Source organism: Patella vulgata, chromosome 6 (assembly GCF_932274485.2).
Source record: "Patella vulgata chromosome 6, xgPatVulg1.2, whole genome shotgun sequence".
Classification (NCBI taxonomy): Eukaryota; Metazoa; Mollusca; class Gastropoda; family Patellidae; genus Patella; species Patella vulgata.
In genome coordinates, this window is record NC_065884.2 from 12,106,489 (window position 1) to 12,122,213 (window position 15,725).

The 15,725-nt window shown below is 37.7% G+C and overlaps 1 protein-coding gene and 1 long non-coding RNA gene across 2 annotated transcripts; both read right to left on the reverse strand.

Moving 5' to 3' along the window:
• Nucleotides 1-4,490: 4,490 nt before the first annotated feature.
• Nucleotides 4,491-7,670, reverse strand: LOC126825296 (uncharacterized). Its single transcript, XM_056102048.1, has 4 exons — nt 6,560-7,670; nt 5,678-5,746; nt 5,251-5,340; nt 4,491-4,716 (listed from the first exon to the last, which is right to left on the reverse strand). Exons 1-4 carry the CDS (start codon nt 7,517-7,519, stop codon nt 4,612-4,614), a joined length of 1,224 nt encoding a protein of 407 aa, XP_055958023.1. The 5' UTR covers nt 7,520-7,670; the 3' UTR covers nt 4,491-4,611.
• A 3,202-nt stretch (nt 7,671-10,872) lies between these two features.
• LOC126825298 (uncharacterized) lies at nt 10,873-14,046 on the reverse strand. Its single transcript, XR_007681875.1, has 3 exons — nt 13,983-14,046; nt 13,047-13,136; nt 10,873-11,013 (listed from the first exon to the last, which is right to left on the reverse strand). It is a non-coding gene; the product is annotated as an uncharacterized LOC126825298 (long non-coding RNA).
• Nucleotides 14,047-15,725: the final 1,679 nt, after the last annotated feature.

Below are 15,725 nucleotides of genomic sequence, written 5' to 3' on the forward strand. Positions count from 1 at the left end.
CAAGCTTGTAGCAGACGGCCGATTTTGATTCCGGAAATTATCGAGTTATCTTTCCTTCATGGGAGCGTTCATTTTAAAAATTTTACGTTCATTCGACGACCGTTGGCGTTGACCGCAAGAACTCACGATGCGACAAAAGACAAATGTCAATTGACAAAGTTGCTTTGTTGAAGTGTATATGTGAATAGCTTTTGTTGTTTGTAGTGGGATTTTTTCAAAAAACATTTGTAATTTGACTTTTACTTTAACGGTATTATGTATTCATCATTTTAAGTATAATGACATGTATTTTGTATCTTAGGTATTAGGTATTTTCTATGATGTATTATAACACTTTCAACATACATACATTTAGTTTTGGCCCTTAAATCCCGCCATAATATAATAAGTGTTATTTAAAGGTTCCCGCATTGTAATACTATATGTCTATATTTGTTTATATTGGTTATTTTAGTTCTATGAACGGTGCCCCGTTCAATATAAGGACATCTGTAAACTAATGGGTGACGGGTAGATTTTTACTAATGAGGTGCCTTGCATTATTCTACAACTTTCTTATACTAACTCACTGACAGTTCTGCCACCATTCATTTCTGGAGGTAGGTTACGGTTGTCCAGCCACTTGGTGTACAGATTGGTCCAATTAAATAAAATAAGGTTGGTGTGGCAGAGTGCCAAATGAAACACTTACGTGAATATGGTAATGACCCGCCCTAATAGATGCCGTATCTAAACGTTTCATATACCTTAAAGAGTGTGATTTAATTTGCTTCATACATCATGTAGGGTCTTCAGAAGGCATGCACACAGCCTCTTCGACTTGCGACTGGGATAGAGGCAAGATGCAGTGTTCCTAGGGACACGATTTGGTATTCCCGGAAGGTGTTCCCACAGCCTCCCCGGCTTAGAGGCCGGGATACAAACCGCATTCGGCATACTTAAAGCGACGTATAGCCACCTCGGCTTAGGGGCAGGGATACAGACATAAATTGGTATTCTCAGAAAAACGTCCCCACAGCCCCCTTGTCTTAGAATCCGGGATACAGACACCAATCGGCGTTCCTAGAGCGGCACATAGGCGCTTAAGCCACACACAGTCATCATGTGTGGTTCTTAGAGAGACATGCCTCAGCCACCTCGGCTTAGATGCCGAGAAGATCATCATGTAGATTTCCGATTGGGAATGTATTTAATGTCATAGTTGTATGTATAGTTTCCTGTATAACCTTTGCATGGATGTTATAAAGATGTATAACAACACAGTGTTCCAGAGTTAAATGATCTATTTAAAATAGGTACACAACCTGGAAGTTCTGATTGGATAAGTGATACAGGGGTCGTGAAATGAAACGAAATGGGGTTTAACGACCTATGTACCGTGATACTCTATAACGAAAGCATTATGACGTGCTTGAAAAGTAATGAAAAATGGAGTAAAACGGGGCTTTAGGCTCTACTGCTCTGCACCGCCAGGACTTTTAAAGACGGACATACACCATACAGTGTGCTATGAAGAAACTGTTACTCGGACACATTTCTGAATCAATAACCAGCGAACACTTGGATCTTAAAGGAGTGTGCCTGTTGTATATTTGGAGACATACTTTATGTCAATTGACATAGTCATACTGGAGCTTATCTTGTATTAAGCATTTATAGCAAGACTTACTTTACGTGTGCTGTAGTTTATGGAGTTACTTCCCATTGCCAAATACTTAAATATTTATGGAATTGTTTGATTGGTCGATAACAACAGCACTATCATAAAGGGCAGATAATTTTACTAGTTGTCTACTCTGTGAATAGACCCAAGGGTTAGTGTAGTAGAAAGGGGATACCGACTGTATTTTATAATGAATAATTTTTAACCAAATAATATAGAAATATCAACAACCAACAAGAGTTTTGTTTTAATTCATGTATCCACGGACATTCAAGAAATTATACAAGAAGTACACTTGTACCCTATTTCAACCGCAAAGTTTGGGTCCAAGTATTTTAGGAATTTGGGGATCAGTTATTGGATTTATTAACAATTCTATTGTTCAGATAAGTTGTTTCTTAAATCTTTTTTTCCTTTTTAAAACCTTTGAAAAGCGCATTTACTTTTGAATCCATTGGAAACCTGGAACTGGAAATAATTTTGTATTTGACTTAAGGATTAGAACCAAATTCATAAAGTATGTTGATGACAAGTTGAGTAATTTCGACTTTGGTGACACATTATTATGTCATAGAATATAATTCAACAACCTCTTTACATTTGATCAATTTATTTGATAATAGCAACAGTTTCATTCCAGGCGGCTAGACATTTCGCTTTAAGGTTGTTAATGGCCTTTTCCTCTTATCGAGAGTATTGCATGTAATTAAGGCACACGCGGGTTCAAGGATAAGCACCATCCAAGCAACTGCCAAATGTTGTTGAACACGTAGATTTGAAAAAAAAAAATGTTTTTCGTGGAGTTTGATGTCCGCTTCCACCGAGGGTAATATCGCAGACACGTTATTATATTTGCAGTTGTATTGTCTTAGCAAAATGTCTTTCCTGTGTAAGAAACCCGGAGTAAATTCACGAGGATGAGAAGGCGCTACATACAACCACAATAGGGGTCGAAACCACACCTGCACGTCTGTTGTGACCATCCAGCATAAACGTATAAATGTACCCCTTTAAGGTGCACCTTGATGTAGCAAATCAATTTCATTTGAATACGTCCAAACCAAGTAAAATAACTAAAAATTTTGGTTCAAATCGGTTCAGGAGATTCAAAAAGTGACGGGGATTATACATTTAACTAGACCCATTATACTAATGTCCTACTTATCTGCACCGACTGGAGAATTTTGCCCAGACAGCGGGGCCACGGCCTACTCTTATATCGAATTCCAACAGTCAGGGATTCTTTTCCGTGCACGCCAACGTATAGGCGAGGCCTCGTTCTTCCACCCATGCGAACGACTTGCCACTGTCCTTTCCAGGCCTTCTGTCAAGCACCTCTGACAAAGGGAACCCGCGCTGTACAAATCCCTAGTAACTTTCTCGGCCAATAACGGGACCGAACCAGAATTCTTGGTGTACAGTCCAAAAAAAAAGATCAACAATAGGCAGATTTATCTCTTACATAATGGATTTTTACTAACTGATACACTAGCTAAAACTAGATAAATATCAGTATTTATGGTGTTACACATTCTCCCCAACTTAATAAATAATACATGTTTTTCGTGTGAATCTATGTTGAATTACTATATTAATTGTTTCCCCAGTGAGTGAAATGACACCATAGACAAAAGAACGGATGGTGCCTGTAACTCCGAAACCGGAAGTGATAGGCCATCCCCACAATGACTATGCTACTCCCCGGTCCGAGCTACCGCTATCTATAAACTTTAGCCGCGGGACAGCCCTGGTGTAGCCATCAACTTTTAAACACAAACGACGGTCACAAATATTAGTATAGATGTTCCCTTTTATTATAGGGGATCACGTGGCTAAGTGGGTAAGACGCTGGCTCGCTAGCCTGGAGGTCGGGTGTTCGATCCCTGCATTGGCCGAGAAAGTTCATCCAGATTTTCCGGCGTGGTTTCCCCTTGTCAGTGATGCTGGATGGAGGGCCTGACAAGGACAGCTGTCTAGTCGTTCGAATGGGACGAAAAACCGAGGTCCCGTGTACACATTGGCGTGCACGTAAAAGATCCCTTGGCAGTTGGAATTCGATATAAGTGTAGGCCGTAGCGCCGCTGCCCGGGCAAAATTTCCCTCACAGCACACTGTATGGCGTATGCCCGTCTTCATTAGCCCAGTTTAGGAGCAGAACAGTAGGACGTTAAACTCCATTTCATTTCATTTCCCTTTTATTATAGGCTCTCTACAACCGTGTTACAAAACTTACAAAAACAATGTGCTTCAACACACAGTTCTGCAAATACTAGCAGAATTTGAAAGCTATTTACTCACATTGAAAGCTTTAAGCTTAACCTTTGTTGGACAGTCCGGGCCTGTTATGGTATTTGTTTCACTCAAAATGAAACAAAAATACCCCAAAACAATAAACCATTGAACAAATACAAGAAAGAAGCGATAGAAAAATAGGGCCGGTCTCGATGGTGGTCGTCTGCTAAATGTCATAAGTTTTAAAAAATTAAAAGTAAGGGCGATAATCCAGTATTTTGAAAAAAATGCCAAAATGGATCAAATGTATTATGAGTAAAACATACAAAACTTTCATAAAATCGAGTGAATGGATCGGCTAACCAAAACTTAGTTTGTGTCCCAAAAGTCAAATTAAGATTATTTGGACAGCGATTTTTCCAGTATAACCAAAACTTAGTTTGTGTCGCAAAAGTCAAATTAAGATTATTTGGACAGTGATCTTTCCAGTATAACTCAGCATCATTTTGGAATAAACTACCATTAGATATTAAAGATGCACCAACTTTATTGCAAATCAAGAGTTTATTAAAAACACACCTGTTTAAAGAATACTACGAGACATAAAACGGTTATAGCACAAACCATAATGTCATCAGACTTTTTGTACCGCTATCAGCATATATTTAGTGTTATCATTATTATAATAAGCAGCAAGCAACTCGAATTATTACTCGTCAGTTAGATGTAATGTTTTTCAGAATCTCCAAACACTTTTCTCCAGTTCCGTCAGGTTTAAACTGTACTGCTACAATAAAATATGTCAGAATTGTACCAAATAGCTGAAATAAAGAAAATATTAAACAGATAATCTAAATCGTAGTAATTAAGATTTAAGATACATTTCCTGACGCAACTGTACCATTTATACGACGTACACAACACATTAATAGTCAGAGACCTTTCCTAAACGAATTAATTAATAGGATAATATGTGTCGTTATATGTTGGGATTAGGGTTAGATTATTCCAAAATGTATTCGGTAGTCAGAACAAGTACATTATGGCAGGCTGGAGCGATCAATTAATATATATATATATATATATATATATATATATATATATATGAAAAAAACCCTCAAATATTAAACACAGACGGCCATTTTTTTTAAATTTTTTTTACCAATTATTGATAGTTTTTATTTATTTATTATTATGTATATACAATGTGTAGTACGCCCATGAAAGGACGGTTGAGACAATTGGTGTGTAACGGTCTATAAAAAATATATATTATTATTATTATTATTGTAAGTGTTTTTTGGGAGATAATCTCGGTGGGTTTGGGCCTCAGTCGTGAACATAAAAAGACGTACCGCTAATATACTGGATTTCTGTAACGTAAAGAAACCATATATATCATAACCTATTGTTGATCCACTTAACTTGGTAGTAAATATATTTATCTGTAATATACAATATAATACAATCAGTTCTATTGTTGACCTACTCAACTTAGGAGTGAACATACATCTATCTGAACATAGAATCTGACAGCAAAGAAAATATAGTACCGTCGATTAATATTGCAATTAAAATCAATGTCCAAACTTATGACTTTAGTGCATTTTATTCAAGACTGTTGTCTACGCCTTTATATCTATTATTACTTATTTCATTCTAAAACACCTGTTCCTCAGATTGAGCATCCTCGGTATCCGCAGTGATCTCATTCCGTTCTACTTCACTAACCCCTTGGTTAATCTATAGAGATTTAACTAATAGACAAAAGAGAATGCTCACCATTTTTAATCCTGTTTCTGGTAAAGTCGAACGATCAATTTTCCATACTTCACCTAATGTTTTGTGAGCCTGAAATTTAGAATTCTGTACTAAAACGCGTGTAATACAAACAATTACCCAAACACGTCTTTAATGGTTTACTGGCTTTGGACTCGATCACGATGTTTAAATGACAGGTTTCTGATACCTCGGCTTTTAGGCGCAAATACATTTCAATTATTTTCCGAATTTTGAATTTTCTTATGTTTTACAGACGTATTCTTCCGAACAACTTTTTTTCTAAGGTTGTATACTCGTTTCCACACCTAACCCCGTTGAAAAAAAACAGGATGAACGGGATGAAACTAACTTTTGTCGTTGTGTACTTGTATAAGCGATGTTATATAAGCTTTGATCACAAGCATACGGGTCTCCAGAATTTATTCTTACCAAAACAACCGGTTTACACTTCGCCAAACTTCAATTCGTGACAATAATTCACTTAAAACAGAAGGGAGGGTAGAAGAACCGACGGGAAGAGAAAACCTTTAGGTTATGCAGGCAACTTGTGACAAAATGAAATGGGGGGAAATGGGGATTAACGTCCTACTTTACTGCACCAACTGGGCTAATGAAGAACGGCATACGCCATACAGTGTGCAATGAGGAAAAATGTGACTGTTCGGCGGAGCTACGACCTACTCTTATTTCTAACTGCCAATGATTATTTTACGTGCATGCCAACGTGTACAGGAACCTCGGTGTTTCGTACCATCCGAACGACGAGACATTCTCAATTCCAGGCCTTTTGTCTTGGTCATGTTCCGAAGTGCGATAATTTTTTGACTTTCTGAAAAAAAGTCGACACGGCATTAGACAACTATGTAACACATAATAACTCACCGTTGTATTAACGTGTGCTGCAATGAAATATTCACCAAAGGTGGATAAAAAAATCAACATAGCCCATAGCGATATTATAGCGAAATATGTAGCCGACAGTGATGAATAATTGGTTAATGTAACCCACAGGAAACAATGAACTGGAAAGGAAAATACAATACTTCCAGCCAAAAAGTGTTTCATAATCTGGTTAACTGCTGTCAAGAGATCACAGACTGCTTCATGCTGCTTTATGATCATGTTCAATTTTATAACAGTCATTTGTTCGACGTTTGATTTTGTTAATTCAAAATTTCTTTCATATTCCTTGATTACAACATAAGTACAAAACATAAAGAGCAAGGCTATTGTCGAAACCCGGATCAATGATGGAATCGATGACAATGTGATGAAAAAAATACCGGCGACTAATTTCCATCCAGACAAACCATCAAAGGGAAAGTAGTATATTTTCAATTCTGGTACGTTATAAAATGATAAAACTATAAAACCGACTGATACTGTCAGTATCCAAGCTACAAGACTGGTCGTGATATATTTTATTATTCTTGGTCTCTTCTGGATGGATTCTGGCAACCCGTAGTTAATTCCGTAACGTAAAAACTCCTCCTTCAGAAACCTGTAATTTGTGTGGAAATCGAACCAGTAGACAAGATTCAAAAATACAACACTAAGTTGTAAGCAACCAACGGCGATATGAGAGGCAAGGTAGTCTTGTAATGTCGCAGGTTGCAGAAAAAAGCTAACAGTTCTACAAGCATGAAATAACGCAACGCAAGTGACAAGCACGCAGTACATCAGATGTAACTTGGATCGGGTATTCTTCATAGTTGCCATATATGTTCCAGACATCATAAAAGATACATCGAGGGTATTAAATATACGTTCAGTTACGGATGTTGTCCCGGTTGCATTCATGTTGATTTCTTTCACTTCCGTAATTGTCCTGGCGTCCTTCATGTTGACCTTTTTTTTTTATCGAAGTTGTTCTAAAAATAGGTATTTGGCAACGGCTACCAATAAAGATTAGAAACTCCAATTTGGAGACCATATACTGGAAACGAACTAGACTGTCTAGCAAAAACAGAAAATAATCATCTAAATTGACTACAGTTTGACCACTGTTTGAAACACACCGTAAACTTTGTGTACAGTTACACGATAATGGCCTCTTGTGTCATGGAATAGTCGAATAGATAAAATTATTATAACATTCCACTGAAACACTATCACAATAATTAATGGCATCAGGTTATAGATTACTGTTTATTCAGGTTTATAGGTTTAAAGTAGCTAAGTGTCTAACTCAATATCATCCAAAATCTTCGACATTGAAAACACGAATTATTTGTCAATTTCAATCAACATTGATGATGATGTGATCTCACCGGGAAAAGATGAGCTTTGGTACACGAATCGTGTACCATAATGCGTTTCAGTGCCATTTGTAACAAGGGACATATTCCACAAGTCATGTGAAACGGTGACGCCATATTCTTATCTCGAGATCATGCGCAGTAAATACTATCTGTGTAGACTTGAGTTACTAGACATTAGAGATTGCAATTTCTCTGAACATAACTGATTTGGAATTAGAGTAAAAACCGAAACGACTGAATGTAAATTGTAGAAGGCAACTACAGTCAATAGTGACTTGCAGAAGCAATCCCGTTGCGTTGTCCCCCTAAGTCAAACACGCATTCAGTTTGTGAATAGGTTTATTACTTTACGTTTATTACATCGGTACGTTGCGTTAAATACATACAGGAATGAACACTGCGTTAAATACAGGAATGGACGTTACATCATTACGTTGCGTTGATTGCCGTTGAAATACATGTCAACATTATTCGTTAATAACACATATTGTAGAAGGCTTAAACAATTCAATGCCCATTATAAACTGAGCGAAGTGAACATAAGTAGAACAATTCAACAAACGAACTTGCGGTTCAATCAACAAAAGAACCTAAGTTTCACTTCAGCAAACAAACGCGGTGTCAACAAACGAACATGCGGTTTCACTGAAATTATAAAAATAACAGCGAATTACAATACTATTATACAATGAATAATGTAAGTCAAAGATATAAACTTAACTGATAACCAAAGCTTTTGGCCTAATGGAATTACATTATCCTAACATCAAAAGACCTCTGTCTTACTCATTTGGCAAGTCGCCAAATCTTACAAAACCATGTGCGCGACAGACATAACTTTTAAATGCCTAAAATCATCATATACATACGTTAGCAATACACGAATTTGACATAAAAATAATCTACCACTTCTTATAGCATATTTACAACAATATAAAATCCACTTACAACTTGTGAGGGGACTTCGGGACGTTATTCATCGTTGCGTTTGCGTTTTACTGCTCAAACGGCAGCCATTATGGAGTTTACATGGTTACGTTTAGTACAAATTATGCACTAGGATTCTGCATCGTCTAATTTATGGACACGGATCGAATATTGATGCAAATAAGGACTTCTGCCGTAACATATACACACATTTTACATTTAGCTCCTTGAAAGTGGCAATATTCGTATTTATTTATACAAAAAAACCCAACCATGTTGAGCCTATGCACAGAGTTAAAACCTGCTTTATTATGGTCATCTACAAATTTATTGAATCTTACAAACCGCCAAACTTCTTTATAAGTCGTATGTCTGAATTCTTAAATTGGCTGACTACCAAAATTACGTCTAATTACAGCAAATGAAGTCATTTATAGATAAGCTGTCGTCATTCAAGAAGATGGTAAATACCAGAGCTTAATTATTATCATGTTTAAATTAAAAATGACTATAGAAGCTGATTTATGACCACAAATTATTCTTGTTTGCATTTACTTAATATCGCTTTTAAACAATAATTACATTCAACATACGGATAATGTAGGGTCGTGTTTAGGAATTTGATCAGATATAATAATACTAATAATGTAATTAACTTATATAACGCCTAAAATCCAGTCAGTATCTTCTCCGTGGCAGTTTACAATTATAGAGATATAAAAGATAAAATATCACACCCAAAATCAGAATCACGGCAAAGATACAGGGACGAATGTTATAATAAATAAAATATTCTTTGAATAATTCAGTTTTAATTTGATTTCTCAATTCTGAAATATTCTTTGCTTTTCAGGTATAGAGGAAGCTTATTTCACAAAAATGGGGCTACGTGTTGGCATATACATAAAAGTACCCTTGGTGATTTGAGTTCAATGATGTGTGTGCGGAGAAGCTGCTGTCGGTACAAAGTATCCTTCTTAGCACATTGTAGAAACCCAGAAAACAAACTCGTGAAAACACACGTTCATTACGAAAGTAAATACAGAAGGGACCGCACCCCGTGAAAAATAAACCTAGAACACAATCCTGCGGACAAAACACTGCAAGTATATTTCGAATCAAGCCATTTGATCCGGGGCCAGTTATAAAACATAGAAAAAATGCAAGAAAGATATGTAACGAACTTGATCTCTGATTAGAGCGGATTACTGTGGTAGAGTGGACCCGATTCTATCCGTTTGTTCCGTTGAGGGTTCACTACTGAAAAGATATTGGAGTAGCCAACCAGGCAGCTGGCTCAGAAAGACTAAAACCAGATTATCAGCAACTCTCTTTATTATACGGCCAACTCCGTCTCACGCTTGTCGGGCTCTCGTATCGCGCTCCTACCAACGGCTCTCAAAATGGCGCTCTCCTCAGAACTCTATCCGAACGCTCCTATAAAAGGACTCTCTGTAACGCTAGTTAACGGGCTCTCTATAACGCTCCAAAAGACTCCCTATAACGCTCCCTGTAAGTCGGGGTCAAACTCGTCAGTGAAATCAACTTGAGAAATGGTCTCTGTCTTGACTCAACTCCATAGCTACTGGTCAAGACAAGGTACTATACCCATGACCACGTGACGTAACCACGTGATATAAGTCACACCTACTATTCCTGCCAATCATATGCACGTGCAGCCAATAGACAGCAAGCCAACGACAGCGCGTGTAAAGACGGATGTACAAAAATACAATTACAATATAAATATGAATGAAAATATGAGCTACATAACATAATTAAAAATAGACAATTAAATTGAATAATTACCAACGGAAAACAATAAGAAAACTAGATCGTCTAAACTGAGGATGTGGATCGGGCTATGAACTTGCGTTTCAGACCACCCCAGAGAGAACGTTAAAAATTAAGGGCGAAAATCCAGATAATATTTCAAAAAATGCCAAAATGGATCAAATAGAAATAAATAATCTATTGTGAGTAAACTTTCATCAAATCAAGTGAATCCGGGGATAGGCAGTAAGTAACTCAAATTATTATTCATCAGTAAGATGTTATGTTTTTCAGAATCTCCAAACACTTTTCTCCAGTTCCGTCAGGTTTAAACTGTACTGCTACAATAAAATATGTCAGAATTGTACCAAATAGCTGAAATACAGAAAATATTAAACGGATAATCTGTGTTGTCGAAGGTTCGGATTTAAGTGACATTTCCTGATGCAATTATACCAAATATACTCTTCAAAAACAGTAGGGGATAATTAGAAATAATACAAAACTGTGGAAATGCACTGCTTTTTTTATTAGAGGCAACCAGTGTATGTTAATAGCCGGCCAATTGCCTACACATGAACATAAACAGTTCATATGGGCGGCTTATCTGACGGTCCCATTTCACTCGCAAAGAGATACAGTCAAAAGTGAAAATAGACGTTTTTGATTTTTGTCTTAATAATGTGTAATTGCTCCACTCAGAATTCAGCAATTCGTCGTGGCATGCTCCTAATCAATCGTCCATTCACGACACGAGCGCGGTGGGCACGGGCATTATCATCTTGAAAGATGAAACGTCGACCTGCACGTTGAGCAAAGGGCAGAACTATCGGTGCCAGGATGTGGTCAAGGTAGTACACACCAGTGACCCTTCCTTGATCAATATGCAAGTCCTTTCTGCCAGTCATGGTGATTCCTCCCCACACCATAACAGACCCACGCCCGAATCTGTCACACTGTCTGACGTTAACGTTAGCATGACACTCATTTACACGCCTCCTCATCTGAGAACATTACACGCATCCATCGACAATTACCCCAATTTCTACGCTGCCGACACCATTCACGCCTGTTTGCCATGTGCTGGCGAGTTAATGTAGGCACAACACGCGGTCGTCGCGCATGCAAATGGGCTGCATGTAGTCGATTTCTAATCGTTTGGGGTGTAACTCAATTCCTGTAACTTGGTACAAGTTTACATAAAGCTGATTGACCGCTTGTCCTCGATTTCGCAGGACCTGTGTACGAATGTATCGATTGTTGGCTTGTGTAGTGGCCCTATAGACCGGGAGCCGAGGGGATCAACCTAGCTGAAAAGTGTGCCAATTTTCTCCTATATGGTATCAATGTATGTATATCTGGTATCATCAGAATGTAAGTCTGCCGGATTTCTGGTGGTGGGTGTGGTACCACGCCCTAAATGCCATGACCCCCAACTAGGCTAGATTAGCTCAAAAGTGTACCAAATGAAAATCGTACAGCAGTGTACCGTAAATCTTCAGGTATTACAAAAACACCCTGACAGACATGTCTAGTGGTGGGGTACCCCTTCATCTGTGAACATACTCTCAAAGCATGTCAAGTGTCCATGATTATTTATCATATCACAACCTGCATAGGTATTTGCATTTCAATATCCTCTACTTTTTTTGAAGAGTATATATGAAACACAGAGCTGCCTATAGGTAGTTCTTTTCGGAAGGAACGGCCAAAGTCTTCTGACCGTTCCTGTCCGTCCTTTTCTATTTTCATCATAGTTCTTCTATGTTCGCCAAATTCATAAAATAAAACAAAAACTCCTTTCAAGTAGAATTTTGCGATTCGGAAAACATAAACAAAAAACGCTTGAATTGGTCCCAATTGCGGGACTGGCTCTTGATGACTTTAATGCTTATGTGTATGAACTTGTCCGTTCAGAGATTGGGGGTTGGATGGCTGAATGGTTAGCGTGCGCGCGCTGTATCATAATGTCTGTCATTGAGTCGACTGGCGTGGTTTCGAATCCCCGGTTGTACGTGACAAGGAGTAGGGTCGCCTGTCCAACCTCGTGGGTTTTCTCCGGGTCCTCCGGTTTCCTCCCACTGCTAAAGACCCCTACGCGCAAGCGAATTATGTAAATAAAATTAAACCATATGTTAGTCCCGAAATGACCTAGTTTGTGTCGAGTAGACGTTAAACCCCATTTCTCTCTCTCTTATCTGCGTTCAGAGATTACTACGAAAGAAATCAATTAATAGGACAAGGTTGGGATTAGGATTAAATTATTCTAAAATTTTGTACTCGGTAGCCAGAACAAGTACTTTATGGCAGGCTGGAGCGATCAATAAACATATTTATATATAACTCAAATATGGGTGGAGATAATCGCAATGGGTTTGGGTCTCAGTCATGAACTTAAAAAGACGTACCACCAAAATATTTGATTTCTGTAAAGTAAACAAACCATATACATCATAACCTATAGTTGACCCACTTAACTTGGTAGTAAATATATTTATCTGAAATATACAATACAGTCTTTTAGAAAATAAATATATAGTGCCACCAGTCCTATTAACTTGGTAGTAAAAGTGTATATCTGTAATAACCCCCAAAATATGTCAATCAAAATCAATTTCGAGATATACCCAATTAGTACATTGTATCCAAAATCCTGGTCTCTACTTGGGAAGTTTCGACTAAAGAGAAGGTGCATGGAGCGCTCGCCACTAATGTAGCCAGTTAATCCATGGACATTATATTCTACTGTTCTTTGATAACAACCATACTATACCCCTCTCTTGAGGTGTTGTATATTGTATATTCGTGACTTAATAGTTTCAGTACTCCCACCCCAATCGCTAGGAAGAAGGTTGGATGGCCGATTGGTGCGCGCCTTATCATAAGGTCTGTCATTGTACAACTCGCGTGGTTTCGTTATCCGGGTTGTACGTGACAAGGGTCGCCTATCCAACCTCGTGTGTTTTCTCTGGTTTTCCCACCACCTCTAAAGACCACTACACACAAGCGAAGTATTGAAAAAAAGTAAACCATTTGCGTTAGTCTGAAAGTTAACGTTAGACCCGTTAAAACTAACATGCAAAGTCTCTAACATAGTAGATTGGGCGATGAATAGGTTGACTAGAAATTTAAATGAAAATTGAACTACAGTTTCATAATAAAACAGGTGGTGTGTGTCCCACAGTTATTCGAAAGACGGCATAAAACTCTCTGTATAGCAATTTTATGCTTTTGTCAAAAAGCGATTAATCTTTCACCTAAGCGACCTGACTACTGGGTTTATACTGAATATATGCTACACGAAACAAAGGGTAGAAAAGTAACAGACAGAATAAAATGCTTACCATTTTTAATCCTTTATCTGGTAAAGACGAAAGATCAATCTTCCATACTACACCTAGTGTTTTGTGAGCCTGAAATACAGAATTGTGTATTAAAACGCGTGTAACACAAATCGTCATCTGTGGACTAAAAATGACATTTTAAATCATCAATAACGATATTGAAATGCGTTTCTAACTCAGCGCCCCCATACTTATTATTGTGACTCCTATTTTGGTCAAGAAATTCGTTTCAGAGTTATGAAATTTTTTATATTTTTTTGTCAAAGATGTATTCTTGCAAAGTTGTTTTCTGAGATTATATTCTGGTTTCAAAAACAAATCTCGTAAGACAATTCAGGGAGGGTGAGCTTAACTTTATGTCTTTGTATATTTCTATTTGCGACTTATAGAACAATATTGTTACTCAGTTGACATTGTTCAGGAAAATGTCACTTAACACCTTCCATACATAAAATCGATTAACATCCTTGTCAGATTTATGACCCACAGATGGTCGGCATTGGCACTGGCTTGACACAACCAACAGCCACGTGGAAGTCGTTAGTGAAATTTGGAGAGGAAATTTATCAGCAATTGGTAGGTATCCCCATGGGCACCAACTGTGCACCTTTGCTTGCTGATGTGTTTCTCTATTCCTACGAAGCCGATTACATACAGGCACTCGTAAAATCAAATAAACGATTAGTCAGACATTTTAATTTCACTTATCGATATATCGATGATGTTCTATTATCCAAAATTTTGTGATTATGTAGAATTCATATATCCTGATGAACTCGAAATTAAAAACACTACTGACAGTGACAATTACGCTTCCTACTTGGATCTGCGTCTCGAATTTGACAATTGCCATAAACTTAGTGTTAAATTGTACGATAAACGTGATGACTTTGACTTTCCTATTGTTAACTTTCCATTTATTAGTAGTAACATTCCTATATCACCAACTTATGGAGTGTTTGTGTCTCAGCCAATATCGTTACGCGAGAGCTTGTTCATTTTATTCTGATTTTTTTTAAGTAGATCGAGGCATTTGTCATCTAAGCTTCAACTACAGGAATACTTGCGAACTAAACTTATTAAAACCTTTAAAAAGTTTTATGGCCGTCACATTATATAACATGTCTCTCTCGGCTATTATTCTAGATATATTTAAATGACGCGTATACTATCTCCCTGATAATGTCTGTCTACTACATCGTTAACACTGTTTATCACGTGCATTTTGCATACCGATAGTTCATTGGCCAATCACGCTATTTTACCGAGATTTCGCCCTATAGTTTGGATGCAGCGATGGCGGGTGTGGCGCCAGGCAGGGTAAGCTTACTCTTCCGGACACCTGTTACCACTTTTTGTCGTGTATTTTGTACACGGTGAACAGTCCATATGCTGATTACACTATTTTGCCTATACCGTTTTTTTAGGACTTCGATTTTGTCTAATGGTTTGGATTGTTCGTACTTGGTTTTATTTTATTTATATCATTAATCATCAGAGCTGACCTGTGTTACGTAAGGTCCTTTGCCTGTAAAGCAGACCGTATTGAACGCATGATATAATATGGCCTACTGCATAATCTCTGCCATGATCCTTTATCTAGAGCAGGAATCAAACTGAGATTATTCAGGAAGGCGAGAGCGTCTGATTTAAGACCGGACAAGGGCCATGTAAGTTAGTTGGGACTTGGCGCCAAAGGGTGTCAAGCCAAGCTAGAACCATGGATCCCTCAACACAATTATT

Bases quoted from the DNA above. Each gene is read 5' to 3' on its own strand.
- LOC126825296 (XM_056102048.1), bottom strand. From the start codon at position 7,519: ATGAAGGACGCCAGGACAATTACGGAAGTGAAAGAAATCAACATGAAT. The intron at 5,341-5,677 runs GTGAGCATTCTC...TGTATATTACAG, and splicing joins CAGAAACAGGATTAAAAATG to ATAAATATATTTACTACCAA. The intron at 4,717-5,250 runs GTACGTCTTTTT...TCTTTATTTCAG, and splicing joins AGAAATCCAGTATATTAGCG to CTATTTGGTACAATTCTGAC.